The 21,752-nt window shown below is 38.4% G+C and overlaps 2 protein-coding genes across 10 annotated transcripts in view; both read left to right on the top strand.

Annotated features, from left to right (window-relative positions):
- The window catches only part of KLHL5 (kelch like family member 5), a 66,681-nt gene extending 55,388 nt beyond the window's left edge, over positions 1-11,293 (top strand). For 4 of the 8 annotated variants that reach the window (XM_052780242.1, XM_052780241.1, XM_052780245.1 and 1 more), the window contains 5 exons: positions 716-940; positions 1,232-1,394; positions 5,337-5,549; positions 7,423-7,594; positions 8,188-9,697. In XM_052780242.1, the coding sequence (XP_052636202.1) occupies positions 716-940; positions 1,232-1,394; positions 5,337-5,549; positions 7,423-7,594; positions 8,188-8,280 (866 nt within the window). In that variant the 3' untranslated portion in view covers positions 8,281-9,697. Of the gene's footprint in view, positions 1-715; positions 941-1,231; positions 1,395-5,336; positions 5,550-7,422; positions 7,595-8,187; positions 9,700-9,727 lie in introns of those variants that run through there. The other 4 variants (XM_052780240.1, XM_052780239.1, XM_052780237.1 and 1 more) reach the window with 2 other exon arrangements.
- A 386-nt stretch (positions 11,294-11,679) lies between these two features.
- Positions 11,680-21,752, top strand: part of WDR19 (WD repeat domain 19) — a 48,670-nt gene continuing 38,597 nt past the window's right edge. Inside the window, exons 1-7 of one of the 2 annotated variants that reach the window (XM_052780218.1) lie at positions 11,680-11,768; positions 13,237-13,328; positions 13,425-13,490; positions 16,345-16,470; positions 19,238-19,353; positions 19,924-20,039; positions 21,325-21,405. In XM_052780218.1, the coding sequence (XP_052636178.1) occupies positions 11,763-11,768; positions 13,237-13,328; positions 13,425-13,490; positions 16,345-16,470; positions 19,238-19,353; positions 19,924-20,039; positions 21,325-21,405 (603 nt within the window). In that variant the 5' untranslated portion in view covers positions 11,680-11,762. Of the gene's footprint in view, positions 11,769-13,236; positions 13,329-13,423; positions 13,491-16,344; positions 16,471-19,237; positions 19,354-19,923; positions 20,040-21,324; positions 21,406-21,752 lie in introns of those variants that run through there. The other variant, XM_052780219.1, reaches the window with a different exon arrangement.

Raw genomic sequence — 21,752 nt, 5'->3', positions numbered from 1 at the left:
AAGCATTCTAGAAGATAGAGTTGTTATTGATTTGAAATTATCAAGGGAATATCTGATTTCTGAAGTGAAATGTTGAACTGAGTGAAAACTAATCTTTACTTACTTGAGTGGAAAAGGAAGAAAATGACAGGAAGGGCACAAAGGTGACCTGCACATGCATTAAAAAAAAAACCAAACACCAACCCAAAAATATGCTTTTTGACTAATTGTTAAATGGTTATGTTAGAGTTACTTGGATTTCCTTTTTTATAGACACTTCCATACTGTTTAATGGTAGTTAGAAGGAATCTGGCAAGTTAGGAAAGTTATGGCAGAGAAAGTGTTTTCTTTTACTTGTTTTAAAGTTAGCACTTTTAGTACTTCATGTCACATAGCTTCAGATTTTTTTTCTAATATTACAAAACAGTTGATTTCAATATATAATTGCATTTCACAAGGGTTGTTTTATATTCCTAACATTTCTATTTCTAAAGGCTTGATTCTGCAAAGCAGTTAGAGATCCTGGTTTTTGTCTTGAAAAGCACTGAGAAAGTCCACCTTTATAATGGTGCAGTTAATTCCTGAGGAAGTCAAAAAAGACTATTTGTATACATAGAATTAAAAACATGCTGCAGGATGTCATGCTGTCTTGTGGGATCAACATACTGCTGAAATAAAAACTCCTAATAATTCAGACTTTTTTTTTTTTTTATAACTTGCATATGTTGTCATTCAGGAGCTACAAGCATTGAAAAGTATGAACTTCGTACTAACATGTGGACTCCTGTTGCAAACATGAATGGACGAAGATTACAGTTTGGAGTTGCAGTTTTAGATGATAAATTGTATGTTGTTGGTGGCAGAGATGGACTGAAAACATTAAATACTGTGGAGTGCTACAACCCTAGAACAAAAACTTGGAGTGTAATGCCACCTATGTCCACTCATCGTCATGGTCTTGGTATGTAGTGTTCTGTGAAGGCTAAATGCATATTTTTAAAAGCTTACCTGTTTTAGGATAGGTCAAAAAACATTCAGAAATTAAGTTTAGGGGGGTGGAAACTTTGTTTTAATGCCAACTGCTTATTGAACATCTTTTCTCCTTCAGATTATATCCAGCACTGGCTACCAAAAGGAAATTTCTTTTTATTTGTTTTTAAATATTTTGTTGTGCACCCTGGACTGTCACTAGGAAAATGTGATCTTTTTTCCCTTATCCAGAAGTGATTGTTTTTCATATCTGTTTTTTTAGGAGTAGCTGTATTGGAAGGTCCTATGTATGCTGTAGGAGGACATGATGGCTGGAGCTACCTGAATACAGTAGAAAGATGGGATCCACAGGCTCGTCAGTGGAACTTTGTAGCCAGTATGTCAACTCCAAGGAGCACTGTTGGTGTAGCAATATTAAATGGAAAGTATGTGAAGGCAACTTCTGTTTACTAGCTCATTATTTTAATGTAATTACAGGACCATTCTAAATTACTATTAATAATTTATCTTGATAGATACCTGTTGATAGCTTTAAGAACAAAGTTTCTTCATTCACAGAAAAAATATTGTATTGGGTCAAGCAAGTTTCCCCGCAGCATCACAGTGCCCCTCAGTATCGCTTATAAGACACCATCTCTATGGCCTAATAAGTAGTTACCATCTCCTTAATACAGAAAGGAGCAAATGGTTGTTCTCTTTCACTGAGACTCCACTGATTTCCTCTTACTGTGATAGTTTGAACAATCAACTTCCAAAATTACTGTGAAGTCGTGGAGGAGTACTCATGTTATACTGCATTAACTCAGAACAGTAAGCTCTGTCAGAATGAATCTAATCTGGAGTGGTATCTGAAATTTCTACCGTTGTTTTTCAGTGAAAATATGACTAATTCCTAATACAAAGCATATTCAGACAACTAGGTATTTTATGTTGCAGTCCCAGGAAATGGCTGGAAGTGACCTCAAGGAGTTCCCTAATCCATTCTGCTACCCCAAACCTGAATCAATTATATCTAAAACACTCATAGCCAGAGTGATTTTGTTCTTAACTTCCAGTGGTAAAGTTTCTGTAACTTCCCTGAGGAATCTGCTTAACTACTAATACATCTGTGAAGTTCTCCTCATGTGAAGTCTTAAATACTTTTTGCTGATTTATATTATTATTGTTTGCACTATCCAAAGTGAACATGGAAAATGCATCTTTCCTTTACTATTTGCAACAGCCTTTCATATTTAAAGACATGTCCCCTCAGTATTCTGTCATCAGGACTGAATAACTCCAGCTCCTTCAGTCTTTATTTGTAGGCCATGATTCCTAGACTTTGAGTGATTTTCATTGATTTCATTTGGATTAAGTGTAATTGTTCTATAGCATCCCCAAATACAAGTGGTACTTGAATCAAGCTGTTACAAAAATAAAGTTCAGTTGGAATCACAGAATCATAGAATAATTTGGATTGGAAGGGACCTCTGGAGTCATCTGATCCAACACCAACTCAAAGCAGGGCAAACCTTAAAGTTGGATCTAGTTTCAAAGTTAACTGAAGTAGCTCAGGTCACATCTGAGTTTTGAGTATCTCCAAGGATGGAGATTCAATAGCCTCTCTGGTCAACCTGTGCTGATGTTTGACCACCATTGTACTGAACGTTTTTCGTCTAATATCCAGTTGAAATTTCCCATGTTTGAACTTGCCTCTTGTTCTTCCTTCTTTCACTGCATACCTCTTGAGAATTATCTGTCTTCTATATAACCTCCCATTAGGTGAAGACAGCAGTAGATGCCTCCTTAGCTGTCTCAAGAATTCCTAAGACTGCACAAAGACAGTGCTTTCAGCCTCTCCTCATATGTCAAGTGTTCTAGCTCCCTCATCATCTTAGTGACCATCAGCTGGACTTGCTCCAGTATGGCAAGATCTTCCTTGTACTGAGAGCCCAAAGCTGGACACAGTATCCAGAAGCAGTCTTGTATGTACTGAATAAATGGGATCAGCTGTCATTACTTCAAGGGCATACTGCTGACTCGTTGTCTGCCAGGGCTTCCAAGTCTACTTTTCTGAAGCTGCCTCCTCTCCTGTCAGCTCCCAGGTTGTACTATTGCATGGTAATATGCCATCCCAGGTACAGGACTTTGCATTTGCCTTTGCTGAACTTCACGAGATGACAGTTAGCCCATTTTTCCAGCCTGTCTAGGTCTCTCTGAGTAGCAACCAAGCCCTCCAGCATATCAGCAGCTGCCCTTAATTTGATATTATCAGTAAACTTACTAAGGCTGATTTCTGTTACATCTTTCAGATAATTAATGAAGACATTGAGCAGTATCAGCCACAGTATCAGCCTGGGAGGAACATCACTAGTAACCAGCTGCCAGATGGACTTCATACTGCTGATCATAGCCCTTTGAGCCCAGTAGTCCTTCCAGTTTTCTGCCAGCCTTGTAGTGGGCTTATCCAAACCATGTTTTGCCAGGGTGGCTACAGGAATACCATAGTAGACAAATCTAACCTGATTTGCTGAGTAGTATTGTGGTTGTGGCAGAATATTTACATTATCTTGACCACAAATTTTCACTTACTGCTTATGTACTATCTGACACATCTCCCTTGAGCTGTTTGAATGTTGTAATAATTGTAAGGTAGCAAAAACAAAGGGTGCTGTGAGATGTGAAACAAGTCCAGGAATGAGTGGAAATGCTCACTGGGCAGGAAGGAGGGAAGAACTTGGAACAACCAGCAAGCAGAGTGCCTTGGGCTGCCTTGGAACTGCAGTCTCAGTGCCTTGGGCTGCCTTGGAACTGCAGTCTCAGTGCCTTGGGCTGCCTTGGAACTGCAGCCTCAGATGCCAAAGTTAGGTCTGAAGCTTCCTATATATTCAGCAGAGGATCCCAGGTGTGGTGAAAAGCACCAGAATTAGAGCCTCACATTTCTCTATTATTATCGAACATTCCTTAGGCTCTTAATGTAGGCAGCAACACTAGATGCCTATAGCTAAAAAACTTAAAAGTGCATGCAGCATTTCAGCTGAGCGAGCAGTAACTTCTGCACTTTCTAGTAATATCTATCTGTAACTCAATATATTTAAGACAATTTGCTCAAAAGCTTCATATAGAGAAATTAATATATCTTTCCTCACGTCCAAAATGTGAAATCACTGCATAAGTGATCAAAACTCTGTCATGTTTTGGTGGGAGGTAAGATGGGGGCCTTCATTTAAATACTATGTTGCATAGAGAATTGATTTTTAGTCATGAACTTTTTGAAACTGCAACAGGATTTTTTAGTATCCTTCAGTACATTCCTTACCTTAAACAAGTTGTGTTATTAAACATGGGATCTTCCATGGAAATGTATTTTTTTTTAAAAGGTATTAAAATTATTACTGAGAGCTACTAGGTCAACGATATCTACAAGATGTTTCTATTTAAGTTTTTTGGTCAGTGTATTTAAAAAACCAAACAGCAGTGTTTCCCAAACTGACGATATCTTGAATAGTGCTTCACAGAAACTGTTGTAAATTGTTCACACTATCATCATATACAGTATCTAATGTTTATTTGATTATTTAACTGTACTATAATCTGCCTTAGGCTATGAAAGCATTTCATTAACAATGTTTCAGGTGATCTTTCAAACTGGACTTCCTATGAGTTGCTTCCTTTTTAGAATGGCTTACAAGTTCCTACCTTTCCACATGATAGTGCTGGGCATTTCTGCTTTTAAGCATAGATTGCTCATAAACTCTGTGCATAAACTCTTTATCAGGTTTGATTATTTGATTAAAGATTCATCAGTGATGGAGTGCTCCTAAAACCAATCTTTTCCTTCTAGCCTTTCCAAAAAGTTGAAATCCTTTGTTAATACCAAATGCTAGAAACCTCTTTGTTAGAACCGAGCAAACTAGGCCACCTAGTGGGTGTGAGGGACTTAAGGTAGCGCTGTCATTCATAAACTACAGCCCAGGTCCAGAAAAATACTTGCGTGCCCAAGATGAGGCAGGGCAGTGTTGTTGCATGCACAGATCCACTACTGAATTTGTCCCTCTGACTGTGTTAGAAATGGGCCTTTGTCAAGTCACATAAGTAATTTTGAAAAGGTTAGCTACATGCATAGGTTGGAACATAAATGCTGTGTTATAGATACCAATTTTCTGTAAATTATTGTTATTATGCATTGATCATGACCATAGGAAAAGGTTGGAGCAAAATCTTATCGTGAGTTTTTACAACAGAATATTCTATTGAAAGTTGAAAGTCTCCTTCTGAACTTCCCTTTTTAACAAACTTGAAAGTCCTTCATACGTCACTGGAAACTTTTCTTGTTCAGACAGTATTTATTTACTTTTATTCTTTTTTTTTTTTTTTTAACTTTGTAGGCTTTATGCAGTCGGTGGTCGAGATGGAAGTTCTTGTCTTAAGTCAGTAGAATGTTTTGATCCTCATACAAACAAATGGACCCTCTGTGCTCAGATGTCAAAAAGAAGAGGTGGTGTAGGTGTAACCACCTGGAATGGCTTCTTGTATGCAATAGGTGGTCATGATGCCCCAGCATCAAATTTAACATCCAGGCTGTCAGACTGCGTAGAAAGGTAATATCCTTAATACGTCTTTACATAAAGTTATTAATGAATGACTGTATTACAAATTGCAGAAGCACATGTGATCCATAAAATAATTAAAAATGACAGTAAATACTTCATAATGCACTGCATTAAGTCTTTGCTGTCAAGTATTTCTGAAATATGCTTTAAGTCTCTTCCTCCTCCCCCGCCCCCCCCCCAAATTGTAAAACTCTTCTTTCCTGTTATCTCCCAACACTTAGAGTGATTCTTCATCATCCATCTTCTCCTTCTACTAAATTTCTTTATGCTGGGAGATAAGACTTACTCTCTACCAAAAAAAAGAAAAAACAAAATAAAACACCCCCTACCCCCTCCCCCCCCAAAAAACCACCACAAAACAGAGCTGTAGTTTTCAAACTTTCAGTGTCCTAATAGACCCCAAAATACATAGTGTGGCCCATACCACTTAACATACGGACGTTGCGCTAAAAAGATCCCGGAAAGGTTTGCAGATAGGAAGCTACATCTTAGGAAATATCACATTTTTACAGGAAAACAGATAATTAGAAGCCTAAGAGAAAGCAATAGGTCCATGTATTTTTTTCTGCATCGATATTCTCTGAAACAAAGTTACAAAACACAACTTTAATAAATAGGAATCATTTTGTAATGCATTTTGTCCTCACTCTTTAAGTGAGATGAAATTGAGGACCTTCAACCTCATGGAAATAGTTCCTTTAAAAAATTACCAGTTTCATAAAACCACACTAAGATTCTGAGTATTTGTTTACCGCTATATTTTGGAATAAAAGTTGCTTTTCCCAGATAAATACATTGGTTTATAAATAAATATAAAATAACTTAAATTGAAAAGTAACTTCTATATGTAGCTCACTAATCACCCTCTTTTACTACATTATACTTCTATTTGCAGCATGTGCTTCAGGAAATATTTTTACATTACAATTATGCTTGCATGCATTTCTGTAGTACTTTGACTAGAGAACTGTAGATAAAATTGTTAGAGCTCATTATATCTATGCTCTTCATGCAAGCAAATTAAGACTGGTATCTTCCAAACTTGCTTTTAGCAAGTGTGATCTTAGGATGGTCTCTTAGCCAAATAAGTATTTTCTTTGTATAGTTCTTTAGAGCCCTTCAGAGCTCTGTGATTATAGAAGCTTACAGCAGAACTGATGTAATCTTAACATTGTCTCTTTCATTCAGGTTAAAATATGTTCCTTGACATAGGAATAGCATGAACTCTCCTATGTATTTCTCAGTTTGACTTGTAAAGAATGTTGATATTATTCTAGAATCACATTTAATGTTTTTCATTAAACCATCTGTCTTTTCCTGTGCTGATGCTTCTGATGATACGGAGCTATGATTAAAGAAGTGCTGTAAATTGTCTTAAGGGTTTTGCATTTCCCCCAGAATTTTCACAAACTGGTTTTGGGGTTGGTTTTTGTTTTTTGTTTTTTTTTTTAAATGGTAATCAAGTAATTGTCTTTAGTACCACACTCAACTTTAACAGCCTGTGCTTTGACATGTAGTAGTTATCACTTAGAGCAAGCACTTGCTCTACTACAGTGTAGCAGTAGAACTGTTCCTGGAGCGGTACGTTTAGACATACATAAGAAATGTAGTAAGAGCAGCTGTATGTGTATGTATGTATTACTATGTGGAAAGCAGCACAAAGTAGATACATAGCTAGTACTGACTGTATTACCAGATGACTAAAGAAACATTTTCAAAGAGAGTATTTGGGGGAGAAAGTCCTTTGAAATTAACACCCAAATCTGTGCTGTCCTAATAATACCTGTTTTCTACTATCTTGAGAGCATCAATTCCAGTACATTTTTTTTAGTTTTAGAGCATAACACAAATTATCTTTCAGGTATGATCCAAAAACAGATATGTGGACTGCTGTGGCCTCTATGAGCATTAGCAGAGATGCAGTGGGAGTATGCCTTCTTGGTGACAAGTTGTATGCTGTTGGAGGATATGATGGTCAAACATACCTTAATACAGTGGAATCTTATGATCCCCAGACAAATGAATGGACACAGGTATAGTTTCTGATCAGACTATACACTACTATTTATCTTGTTATTTCAAGTGTGCCTCTTTTTGCAAGGAGAATTCAAATCCTCCTCTAAGATGAGAAGCCTTATTGGGCTGTTATCTCTCTCTCTTTTTTTTTTTTTTTCTTTTTTCTGTCTACCATCTTGAGATGATTTATCTTGAACAGACAGTTGTTAACTTCTAATAAACTGCCTTCTTTCTTTGGCAAGAGTATAGCTATTTTCTTTGACAATTTCAACTACTGTTAATAAAATGTATTGACATGTTCCCCAAACTGTCATAAAGGATTTTGTTTACATGACTTCCTATTCTGAAGATAAATGATAAAAGTAGATTAGTTTTAGCTCTGATGTGTCCCTCAGCAAGTTTATCAATTTCTTCAAGGTTTTGGTCATCTTTTCGTAGATGATCCCTTCCTGATGTGAATGCTATGTGCAGTGTGTGCAACTTTCAGGAAGCTTTTTCCCATTTCTCTTTACCCAGCTCAAAAACAAAAAATTAAAAAAAAAAATCTTCAATTCATGATCAGAAACCATTACTGTCAATTCAAAGCTTGGTTACTTTTACTTTTTTATAGCTCCAGGAATATGCCTTTCTGTGGGAAGAGCTCACACAAGGACATCCTGGGCAGGCTGTTCTTTGGTATCTACTGCCATTTGAGATACCCTAAAACCTCTACATCTACAAAAGGCTGGCTGATACAACACAGAATCTGTGGGAGACCAAGGCCGTCCTGGAGTCCAGTTGCAGGCCAGGATGAATGTCCAAGGTCATCTTAGAACAGTGTTAGACACCAGTATTTAGGCAGCTGAATTCTGACCTCCTGAATATGCTATCCCAGTAATAGCCCCAAATTGCTAATTCAAAAAGAGAACTGAATTGCTCTCTGTCATAATCCTTGTAACACAGAAAACTGAGCTGTCTGTTTCCCCCCACTTCATAGTGCTGCAAGATCTTAAAGCATAAGTCATCTAGGAGGCTTATCAGAGTTTGGCGCCTTCAGTGGCAGTGTTGGTAATGACAACCCATGGCATTATTTGTCCTGCTAAAGAAAAAAAAGTGTACCACAGGAGAGAAACAGTGCTTCTCACTGGTGCATCTAAATGAATCTCGCATGACGTCTAGGTGGTGACCATCTGTATGTACCTTTGTATCCTTAGCCTTGACCCTCTGTATCTCACTGAATCCCGTGATCCCAGTACATAGGACAGTTTTGAACCCATACTGGAGGGATTTGGAAGTGTCTGTGTACCTTCCTTCTGCCTTGTCATGTCAGCAGTCTGTCACCACTTCATCCACACACAACTCAAAAGAGGGTAGTGGAATTTTCTCAGCTGAAGTTTGTCAGAGCCACAGACAGCTCAGGATAAGTCTGTTGTTCCTGGAGAAAAAAAGAAATAGGGGAGATGGCACAAACACCCTTTTTGGTCTCTAAGATAAGCTCTGTAGCACTTAGTGTGCTATTCACACACATTCCAATATTATGAAGTTTAAAAGGGGAAGCTAAGGTGAGTGTTAGAAACTACCTTCCTCTTTTCAAGTCCAACAGAATCTCAGCAGAAAAGGGTCTTGCTAGAAGTAACTTCTGTTTACAAAAAAGGTATAGAGACTGGGAAATTACTCTGATTTCAAGAACGCTTAACAGGATTTTATCAAATATTGAAGTAATAAGGAGTGGTTGCCCCTGTCATGTTTAGCATTTTCTGTTTGAGAGAAAAATGCATCCTTTTGCCAACCATTACTAAGTTGTCAGACTGTCTAGCTCAGGTGTCCAGTTTGTACCCTAACAAAGGACTCTTTTTCCTGTAATACCAAGTAATTGAAATTATCAATAAGAATTGTTTCATATTCTTGGGATTTGCTATTCCTTCCTATCATATAAAATATCTTCACCTTTTCGATGGGTTTGTATCCAAGTTTTGGACCAATTTGCTATTTTTTTTAAGTCACATTAACAGAGCATGGGTGATACTGTCACTCTGCTACAGCTGTACAACTGTTATTACAAGCATTAACTAAACTGTCAGTTTTGGGGAAAAAAATACTTAAAGCTGACTGCATTTATCTCACGGATGTTGGTTTTGGTTTTTTGTTTTGTTTTGTTTTTTTTCTTACAGGTTGCACCATTGTGCTTAGGAAGAGCTGGAGCATGTGTTGTGACTGTGAAACTGTAAATTATTTTCTCTATGAAGGTGACATTCTCCTCCATCGACTCGGATTCAAGCAAACTACCAGTGCACCAATAAACACCAAGTGCAGGATATCTACAATGGCAAAATGTTTGGTCTCAAGCTAACATGTACATGTATTCTTAGGGACCAATATCAAGCACTTTTTAAAAAATCATCTTTGTTACCCGTATGTTACAAGAATTCTGTTTGTAAGAAAATCAGCTGCAACCAGCCAGTTGCCAGCAGAGGACTTCTGTTTAGGAAGTGCTAAGAAATAAGTAAACTCATTAGTGAACTCACTATAATAATAAAATGTTACAGATCTAGGGCCTTGATGCCCCAAACATGCAGAGGAATGATGGTATAAATGGATATACTTCCACTGATATAATTGAATCTATCTCTGGGTGAAACAAGTTATAGGATTTGACCCCCATATGTTTAATTTGCCTATAATAAACATGTTTGGCTGTAGGTATCTGAGCTATTACAATGCAGGCTGACAAACCAATGCAAACCATTGTAAATGGCAGGTGTAATGCCTGCCTTGGAAATGAAGTTGTGTATTTGGTGAATCTTTTGCACTTTTATCATCATTCCTAGTTTAGCAAACTTTTTATTTAACCAAAGCCTTATTTTAAATATTGTCTTACTATGCTAACAGAAATCTGCTATTTAATAATTTCTGCCGGAGATTTTTGACATCCAGTGTATTTTTTTGGATTTTCAAAGTTTTTACGTGAGATGCAGAACATCGTACCTTTTTCTCTACTTTGGTTCTTATATTTACTTTGCTATTTTTAATGAAAAATCTATAAGCATGAGTTACTGGAAGAATTCTAAAGTGTGATTAAAAGTTAACCAATTTAAGTTTAATATTTGCACTTTGGAATTTTTTAAGCATTCCATTACATCTAGACTAATTACATTTTTACATGAGGCTTTGCACTAATTTGAAAAGTAATTTTATAAGATGAAAATGAGACAATTGTCTATCTTTACAGTAAGGTTACTTCAAAATGTAAAGGGCCCGATCCTGCAAGACGCTTAACTGCCACCACTTAAGCATGTTTAGCATCTTACAGGAGAGTTACGTGTGCCTCACAGGATTATATCAAATTAGTTACCTTATTTAACAGTTACTGAATTTTTTCAGATACTTTATAATTCGCCTTTCTTGAGCCCTATGGTGTTACACAAAATTGCTTTGAACGGTCTGAATGTTCTCGAAGAGTCTTTTTTTTATTTGCTTTTCTGTGCCTTGTTCCTTATGTTTCAAGAGCAGTAGGTAATACGTGTGTGTTTGTAATGGAAAATGGGGAGATGTGAGCTCGTTGAATGTTTTTCAGAAGTTTGAAGCGTCCGGCACCCAAAGTCTTTGTAAGTTTGTAATTTTAAATGTGTTAATGCTCTCGGTGAACTATTTATTGTTTTAAAAGAAATTACTAAGCGGTGAACCTTTGTGATGAAACCGGCACTGTTCACAACTGAATACAGCTGAACTTAAATGCAGTGGTGTTGCCTTAGCGCCTTTTCTTCTCTAGCTTGCGGTCCATTTTGTGTACCGGTATCCGCGACTTAGCAGGTCTCATTAGGAAACGCTGTTTTTACCGCTCCTCCGGTTTTGGAAAAACTCCCTTTTCCTTGCAGCTCTTCGCCCCGCCCCGCCCCGCCCCGCAGGCCCGGCGGCACTCGCCGCCTCTAGAGCCCCGGGCGCTGCGCCCGCCGCCCGCCCCGGCCCCCTGACAGGGACCCCCCCTGTTGCCGGCGGAGGGAGGGGCCTGCTGCCGCCCGGCGCCTCGGGCTCGCTTCCCCATTGGATGCGGGGTGGGGCCCCGCCCTCCGGCGGTGACGGCTCTGGCCTTCCTCCGCCTTCTCCGTCTCCGGGGTGACAGCGACGCCCTGGGCGGGCGGGGTCCGGCTCGCTGCTCGGCCGGCGGCGCATGCGCAGCAGGGCGCTGCGCAGCGAGCGGTGGGCGCGATGAAGGTGAGTCTCTTCGGCCGCCGTACGGGCGGACGGGGCGGGGGGGTCTGGCGGGGAGCCTGCGCCCCGGGGTCGAAGGCGGGCGGGGCCGTGGTTCCCGCTCCGCGCTGAACGGTCCGGCTCCGGGTCGGGGGCGTCGAGCGGGGCCCGCCACGGGCGGGCGGTGCTTGCGGCCTGGGGAGGGGAGCGGGGCGCGGCGGGAACTGCTCGCTCGTGCTGGCCGCCAGCGAGCGGGAGCCTGACGCCGCGGACCGGGGCTTCCTCAGGGGAGCCAGGGCCGCTCTCGCCGTCCGCCCTGCCCCTGGCTCCCGGGAACGGGCCGCGGCAGGCTCCGGCTCCGGCCGGGCTGGTTCTTCTCGCCACAGTTGCCCGTGCCGCCCGAAGCCGTTGCCCCCGTAACGTCTGCCGCCGCCGTGTCGCTGGGCCTGGCGGGGGTGCGAGAAACCCTCCTCGGGCAGCAGTTAAACGATGGGGCCAGCAGGAAAGTTTCCTACTCGAACGCCTTAGGGGGTTTTAGTTTCTGCGTTACTGTACAGCGAGAGCATGAAGAGCTGGAGCTTGCCTGCACTCCCATAATGATTTTCTTTATCGTTGGTTTGTTACAGATTTTATTAAATTTTTTTTCAACATCAAACATCGTTGTCCGATGTTCTTTGTGCTTGTGGTATGTGGTGCTCATAATTTTACACTTTTTGTGAGTAAAATGCAAATTCAGTGTGAAGAATGCCTCAGTTCACATTCACCCAAAAGAAGGGATGGGGGACCTTTGGCAAAGAATTGAGTAAGCCTGCCAGGCATTTGGTGGGCACCAGATGTTGGTGTTTAGCTGATGGCGTGGGAGGGGAAAAGTCCTGATAGCATGCTGTGAAAGTTGTGGGCTTTATCTTACACCCAAGTCATAGAAAAATCTGTGTAGGTAGTCCACAAGGAAAAGGAATTTGAGAAACTTTTCCTAGTGGGAAGTCGGAATCTCTTTTTACGGTTGAGTAGCTTTGAGGTTTTGGCCTTTAAGACCCAACAATTCAGAGAAGACAAAATAGTTACATGTCTTTAAAGCTGTAGATGTTGAGCCTTCTGTGTTTTACACACTAAGGGTGCTTTCTGGTCCTAGATTTTTCCTTGAAAGTTAGAGAACTAAACATTCTCGTCTTTGGACATGAAGGGGAGAGTCTCATGGAATTTTTTTATTCCAGTGCCTCTGTAACAAAAAAAATAATGGTCATGACAGAGTCACAGTGGTTCTCAATACAGACACCCAGCACTGGAAATTTCAATTTTTCCAGGACAAACCAAAAGACTTTTCTGTGGAATTTTGGTACTTTGGTGCATTAGAATCACCCAGAATTTGTGTTTGAGGGTTGGGTTTTTTTCCTCTACAGTACTCAGTTGTTAACACGTTAGGAAGTTCTTTATTGTTATATGCTTATAACTTTAAAATATGTTATTTCCCACTTTTTTTTTTGTCTCCCAGCAAGTATTCAGTCTACTAGAAAAAGCTTGGTCTGGTTCACCTGTGCAGTTTGCTTGGCAGAAAACTTTGGGAAATTTCCTTGCTGTAACAGGGTAAGATTACAAATATTTATTGCGTTTGTCCATAGAATGATGGACAAACACACTGATGAAGAAAGGGAATTATTCTGTATGTTGAATCTTTTTTAGAGGTGATCGTGCTGTGAAAATTTTTGATCGTCATGGTCAGAAGAGAAATGAAATCAGCTTACCAGGGTAGGTACTAAGATGGGTTTAAATTATTTTCTTTGTTGTTTTCTTTAAAATCGCTTCTCTTCTGGTCAGGTGCTTATACAATGTGAGAACTTATGTAGGAGGAGATACTATCTCTGGTGAACATACCTGGAAAAGAAGACAAACTGACAAGCATGTATGGGATCTGTGACAGCAAAAGCTGAACTTCATAGTAAGCTATCAAGGATAGTAAAAAAAATACATTCTCCTACCCGAAGCACTCCTTATTAGTAATAAACTCAATCTACTTCATTAAAATGTTAGAAAAAGATCTGTCATATTAAAAGAGAACATAATGAGGTTGTAGACTATATATCGGTGTCATGCTGATTGTGACCGTATTCTTGCTACTATCAGTTTTCTAGTAATTTGTTATCATAGCCTTACTGAGGAAAGATACCCTTTTGGTTTAGTGCTTTTGCTTATGTCACTGGCATAATGTATACATTGGCATTTTTACTTTAGATAGAGAGTGTACTTCTGAAATGAATCTCGCTGTTTTTCTTGCTTATCACAATTTGGTTCACATCAGAGAGTGATGGTGGAGTGTATGAACTGGATTCCTTTCAGGTGAAATTTAAATAGTGGTGTGCTTTGGAAGATGCAGTTTAACTGCTAAAAGGCAATCAGTCCATAGGAACAGCCTAGATGTGGCCCAGAGGAAACCTCCCTAGGTGTAAACACTGTGACATCAGGTCGTCATACCATTTTGTTCTATAAATCTACTTTTATTGGGCACCGTTACTACCTGATGTAGCAGTAGTTTCATTTGCATACTCCTCATTTCTTTTTAGTATTTTACCTGCTCTTAGCTTAAGTATTCATGCAAATTCTTGATTTTTTTATTTTATTTCTAACAACCTGATGCATTTTGATTAAGGTAGAGCCCTTAGTCAAGGCAAAACTCCCACTAAGGCTTTAAATCTGAATCCTCTAATCTAGAAGTCTGACTTTCATTTCTAGAATGTCACTTACATATCCCTGTATCGTTGGTAGATATGAGCCAAAATCACTTAGCTCCCCATTTTAGAAATACATTTTTTTTGCAGTTCATGGTAGTTGCCACTTTGCACCAAACCAAGAGATGCATTTCTCATTGTCTTTACCAGACTCGCTTGTATCTTACTGACCATCGCATCTTGCTGTCTCGTTTCAAAATCCTGTTCTGGTTAGCTCCCATTCATAATGTGGGCTGGCTATGTCAGTGTCTTTTGCTTGGTAGTATCCATGGCCCAGCTCATTCTGTGCTGTATTTTGCACTATATATGATAAATGCTTGTTCTCTCCAGCAAACTGCCAAAACTGAGGAAAGCTGTGTGGAATCAGTGGTGAACTCTGAGAAGAGCTTGTGTTGGACTGGGGATCCTCTACTGTGGTGGGCTGGTGAGGGTGGTGTGACGGGGAGTCTGCCTTACTGATGGACACTGATAGTACTACCTTATTAATGGACAGACATGACACTTTCCTTCAGGGAAGCATATAACATCTAAACCAGTTTTAAAATAATGTGTTCTCAGGGCAAGGCAGAGAGGAGAAAAAATTTGTATAACCACCACATATCCTAAAGGCTTGTTGAAATAATTAACATCTGCTTATGGTAGTTTGATTAGTACTGACTTTTTGAGGCGCCCCCCCAGCAAATCTTCTACGTAGATTAGGTAGTTCTTTTGAATTCTTATTTCCAACCTTTTGCTGTGATTGAAGAATAAATTCTCTCTAATTATTACTGTTAGAATAAAATTCAATTTTTGCGATATACCGTTTAAACAGAAACAAGTGTGCTTATGTGGAGGTTCTCCCCCTCAGGCCAAACTTTGCTGCTTCATTTGCTGGCTAACTGTTAACCAACTGCAGTTGTTAACTGCTAGACCTCTCCTTGCGTAAGAATGGAGTTCAGAATGTCAAATATTCTCTACTGTAATAGTTGATGTTATAAGCATCTTACCATTATGTTGATAGAATTTGTTTTGTTTACTAGTTATCAGTCTGCATTTTTCCCTATTTTTTTCTTTTTGTCCTTGTTATTCCTGATCTTCTGATGTTCTGATTGGCTGTTAATTATTCATGGGCGTGTTTTGGGAATAGATCATACTTATTTGCTAGAATAAATTGCTAAGGTTTTAAAAAGAAAGAGAGGAGAAACTGGAACTGAAGGCTTACTGAATTAGTTTACAGCAATGTATGTTTCAGTAGGACACATGTGAAATTGCTTCCATTAGGAGTTTTCATTTGAGTGGTAATGAGAGTGAAATTTTTCAGAGATACCTTTTTAACCTGAAACTATCAACTTACTTATCTAGAAAGAAAAGAGCAGTGTCAGACAGCATAGGTTCTTAGTCTGCAGTATATGATGCTTTAAATGTGTTGTAAACAGCACTGTTTCCAATTCACGAGAGACCTGTGGGTAAGTCTGCTGTCCTCTTCATTCTGGGAACTATTTGCAAGTAGAGGTTTTTCCTGCTTCTGCATAGGTTTCTTGTCCAAGTTCATTATGCTTGTTGAACTATGAGAAAAATAATCCCAACACTGAATAGCTTCCTTACAGGGGATTTTCACTGTCTCTTGAAAATCAAGGTGGCAGTATTTCAAGTACTACAATGTAGGTAGCCGTCTCTTTTTTATGACCTTCCTTTCAGCCTCTGTCATTTCTATGAGATTTGAGTAAGGGTGTGGTTGCTATAAAAGTACACTTTACAGATAAATCTGCGATCTGTCATGGGTTTGCTTGGGAGGAGAAAGGAAGGACAGGGACTTCAGCTGAATAATTCTGGCTGTTTCTGTACAATTACAAGCGTATTTTCACATTATTAGTGAAAGTTTGGTTTTTTTTCTTCAGTAACTGTGTTGCAATGGACTGGGATAAGGATGGAGATACTTTAGCAATAATCACAGACAAATCTAGTGCCATAATTCTGTGGGATGCGAACACAAACAAAACAAGCCAAGTAGACAGTGGCATGAGGTAAGAACATTTTTTTTTTTAAAGCGTGTATTTGAAGGCTTGGACCACTGTGACTTGTTGATGTGGAGGATACACTGCAAAGATCATCTTATTATTGGAGTCTTCATAGCACATACACTGTTAAACTAATATGCTACAGTTTGTTGCTAAATTCTTTTTGGTAAGATTTGCTGGTTTTGAAGTGTTTGTTGTGGGTGGGGGTTTGGGGGTTGGTAGGGGGTTTGTTTCCTTTTTAATTGCCAACAATGCCAAAGTCTCCAGAGAGCTTCTCTTCAATGTTTTCACTCTGTGGTAGCAACAAGGATGGGTGAATTTTTTTGTGTATCTGCACCAGCTACGCTTTCTCCGAAGTATTTCACACAAGTGAAAAGGAGCTTAAAAGTAAGGGAAGTGATTTAAGTGGTGCTAGGATTTTTTCCCCTTAGATCTATAAGGGGACTAAAATGCTATTCACAAAGCAGACTGGTTTAGGATGGGAGGAGATATCTGAGCTGATACTACTCTAAGGTTCAAATCCATACCTTTCTGAATTTGGCCACAGACTTAAAACTCTCCTGAGGCCTACATAACAGTCAGGCATTGCGTTATCAAATAAGCTTGATTTAACAATTAAACTTGTAGCTTCTTTGAATTTATTCCACTAAACTATTGCCCTCTACATAAACATTCTGTCTGTAGGAAAGAGAGTGGAAACAAATCTGACCCATGTTTGTTAGGGCACTCACCTGAGCAGAGAAACAGCTAATTTTGGAGACTGTTGCAATTTTATTTACTTGAGTTGAGACAAACACTCCTTCTGATTTAACCCTTCATTTCTAAATTTCCTTTGTGTATGTTTTGGGGGTTTTGGGGGTGTTTTGTTGTTGTGTTTTTTTTTTTTAAGTAGTAAAAGATTCCAAAATGGGTGTGGTTTATCCATTAAATCAAAAAAAATTCAGTTCAGCTGGAAGAACTGAGGGGTGGGGGTTATGTTGGTTTCCATAAAGGTGTTTTTTTTCCCAATTTATGTTGAAAACCCCATGTCTGGAATATGGAAGTATTCCATATTTCGATTAACATGTACACTTGTGCTTTATAAAATTCATTTGGAATATTGGATACTTGATTATGGGATATTTCCATATGTTACAGCCTGGTATCCTATACGTGTACGTTGAAACTGAAATTAAACTGTACTGAAACAATAAATAACTTCTATACAAGTTATTCCACTCCTGAAAGAGTAAAAGAATTGTCACTTTGCACAAAATACACAGTGACTTAACCTATACGTGATTTAATGAAGTTAAGTTTTGAAGATTGTTGGTAGAATGTTAAGTCACATGTTAGAAAACAGTTTCAAAACAAGCAAATGATTGTACATACAAATGAGAAATTTAAAGTGATTACTTCTTCCTACTGACTAATCAATTATATGTAGCATTGTATAGGCATCTTGTTTAGGTGATTGTGGATTAATTAGTTATTTCTTAGTCATTACATTTTTGTCATTATTAGTTATTACATATTATCAACAATATGCCTTTTTTAGCACAGATATTATAATGATTATTGTTTATAATCTTCTTTTCTGGTGGAATACATCAACTTTGACATTAATTTTTTTTTTATGTTTTTCCAAGTAGGGGTTTGGGTTTTTTTAATAGGTCAGTTTTAAACTATAGCTATTTATGTAATCAAAGCAATTTGTGAAGATGTATATATATGTTATATTGTGTGAAGGAATAGACCATATTGTACCTCCTTTTCATGTGTGAACAAATATTTGGGGGGGAAAGAGTAACTTGCCAGTATGCAAGCAAAAAAGAGCATAGAAGGTACTTATCGGAATGGAGTATGCAGTTATTGCAGTTCCTTCATGATCTTTCTCTGTAATATCTGAGGGAAATTGCTTACTGGAGGCAGTCTCGCTACAACAGTATATATCAATTTATGTGCCTAATCCTTCTTGTGTCACAATGTTATTGCTTAAGCAGAATAAGCACTAAGACATATAAAAGGTGTGATAACCATGCTTTTCTGGTATCCTCCTCTTTTTGAAATTAGAAAAGCACAAACAAAACCCTCCAAATATATATTGGAGGTCATTTTATGTGTCAATATCTGAAATCTGTTTCAAATTGCTATTGCATGCTTACAGTAAAATTTAAAAAGATGGGAAAGGCATTGATGGGAATAACTGCACTAATTAGAAAATTCTGATTAAAATTGTTTTGCTTAAGAGGCTTTTCTTTTTTAAATGTGATGTATAATATTTAGCAAAGTACTCTTAAATATACACCAAAATAGGCCTTGCTGTATCTGAAACTTCAAGTTAAAATGGTTCTTTCTAATTCACTACATTGACTAGAACTAAACCTATTCACTTGGCGTTGGCTGAATTCATAAGATTATTGAAGGACAAAAAAACAATGCAGAAAGTGACTGGAAAATTTCACGTACCTTCACGGTATCTTTGAGTGTTTTTTAAAGCTGCATAATTGTCCAGATTACCCATGATTCCATCAAAGACTGTTGATGTTTGCAGACACATTTCCATTTGTACAGGTCTTATTACATTACCTCATACATACCTTTATTACTTTCACTATTTCATGCACACTTAAATAATTCTGATACTTGTTGTAGAGAACATTTGCTTAATTTAAAAATTCTGCTTGGTCTGTGTGATTTCATAGAACTTCAAAACAAATATGCAAAATGTTTTTATATGTAAGCACATGAAAGGAATCTCTACCATACAAAGTAAAATTTTTCTTTATTTTAGGGATGCAATGTCTTTCTTATTATGGTCTCGAGTTGGGACTTTACTTGCTGTTGGAACAACAAAGGGAAACTTACTTATATATAACCGTCAGACTTCTCGCAAGATTCCTGTTCTTGGTATGCATTGGTTTGAAACTAAGCTTGCACATGTGAAAGTGGAATTTTGCTAATATACTTAGATTCCTTCTTAGTTCTGTATATGAACATACAAGTCAAAAATGTCCTCATACTGAACTTGCACTTTGTTTTGTTGCACTTACCAGAGTATTTGTGTAGTATAGTAAGTTAAAAATATATATACACACATGCCTGGTACTGCCTCATGGGAAACTTGTGTTATCTTTCTTGAAAAGGATTTGTGTGATTGTTCTTGTTACTAAATTACTTTTTCCTACCTACTTAGAGTACCTCTGGGCAGAAGGGTTAAGGATATAGCACAGTCCCTGGAAATTTGATGCAAAGAAATGGAAGAACAGGGGCTGTGCAAGTTCCCGTAAGGTCAAAAGACTCCCATCTGGGAGTAGAAGATTTTTTTTTTTTTAATTACTCTTGAATTTGTAATTGTTCTAATAAGTTGTTTCACATTCTGACAATCTGTGTTTGAGTGGCGAAATAGAGCATATTTCCATCCGAGATTTTTTTTGTGGTTGTGTTCATTTGTGTTGTATAAGTTTGTTTCTTTTTCAGGTAAGCACACTAAGCGGATTACTTGTGGTTGTTGGAGTACTGAAAACCTTCTGGCTCTAGGCGGTGAAGACAAAATGATTACTATAAGCAATCAGGAAGGGGATACTATAAGACAGGTAGTATTTGTAACCCCTATTTGATTTTAAGGCATACATTAATACTACTGGTTCCCAAGAAGGGTGGGACCTATAGGAGCTTATGCCTTTTCAATCCCGCTGCTTTCCAGGACAAGGAGCCTTTAGGAAACCTCATGCAGGATGAGGGCATATCTAAACATCTGAGCCTCTGTATTATGCAGTGTGATTTATATTAGAGTCTCTGCAATTCTGCTGTGGTCCTGCCTAAACATGTTTCTCTCATCTTTGATCCTGATCTGTTATCTGTTACAAGAGAATCCTATGAGTGCAGTCTTAGGCTGACTTCCCCAGTAGCAGCGCAGGACAGCTCTCGCATGACTTGTTTATAAGGTCTTTAGGAACTACTTTTAGTGTTGGTTTTGCTTTAGATTGGTTAAACAAAGATCTTGCCTCTGATGTGCAAGGATTACTCCTAGACTGGACCTCCATTGCATTATTGAGAGGCTGATTCCAGTGTTTCCTCCAGGTACACTCAGATTAGCTAATCAAGCTTTCTGTTTGTTTACATGCATCACAGTCCTTCTGAGCAACGTCAGTTGCTGCATAATGCACAAATGAATATAATTCACTTTTTTAACTTTAATGAACAGTGTTTCACTCAAGATTTTCAAAAAACCAAATCTTTCATAGTTCATTTTATATGCTTCCATCTGTGTGTCCGAAGATCACAACTGGAGAAGAATACCCTAATAAATTTGTTAGGGTATGTTTGTGCTTTAAATTAGCCGGCTTAGGTAGTAAAAGCAGTGTAGCTGAGACAACAGAGACCTAAGCAAGGCTTGCTTATGAGGTTTTATAACCTCTCATTGACTACAAAAGCAACTAGATTGCTATCACTGCCTAAACCAGATCAGGTATGTCCATATCAAAATGCATTGTTAGATATTTAACTTGTATGCCTTATTCTTGGTCTTCCTTCTTTGAATTTGCATTGGAGTGACCATGTTTGTACTGCTTCATTTAGCACTGTCTGTATAATATCGTCTTGCAAGTTGTCTTCCTCATCTGGATCTTTCCTTCTCTATTTGGATTTGTATTTCTGTTTCCTAGATATTTTTTGAGTATATTCCGTGATAACATGTCATTATGATCCAAACTGAGGTCATATTTTCTCCAATTTTTTTCTTAGTTTTGGTATTAAATGCAGTAACAACTCTGTCTATCCTTAACACTAAAATGTACAGGGCAGGAATAATGCAATTATTTATCATCAGTATTTGCTACATTAACTGTTGATTTCTCAATCCGAACTTCTTTCTTGCAGACCTCAGTGAGCTCAGATCCCAGTGATATGCAGTTCTCAGTTATGAAGACTGATGAAAGAATATCAACCAGGGAAAGCACAGTAAGAAGTCAATACAAAATACTGCAGAAAGTGTTAATCTGATGTTTCAGGGTTTCTGCTGGCAACCAATATGGGCCAGGAAGCAATTTGTTCTTCCTTAACTTAAAAATTGGTGTTGAAGATTTTTTTTTTTCTTTTCCAAAACTTGCCTTTAAAGTAAAGCCATACCCCTTTGTTGGTTAAGGATGTGTTCATGAAAAGCACAGTGGTTAGCGATATTACAGATAACAGAGCAGTTTTGCAGTGGTAGTTAACATAATAGATGGAGACGTGTGCAGGGACTTAAAGAAATACATACAATATAAATATAGAACAGTATATGCAGTGTGGCAGATGGAACTGGAGCA

Source organism: Harpia harpyja, chromosome 2 (assembly GCF_026419915.1).
Source record: "Harpia harpyja isolate bHarHar1 chromosome 2, bHarHar1 primary haplotype, whole genome shotgun sequence".
Lineage (NCBI taxonomy): Eukaryota > Metazoa > Chordata > Aves > Accipitriformes > Accipitridae > Harpia > Harpia harpyja.
Note: the sequence above shows the minus strand (reverse complement) of the source record. Positions and strands in the feature narration are given on the sequence as shown.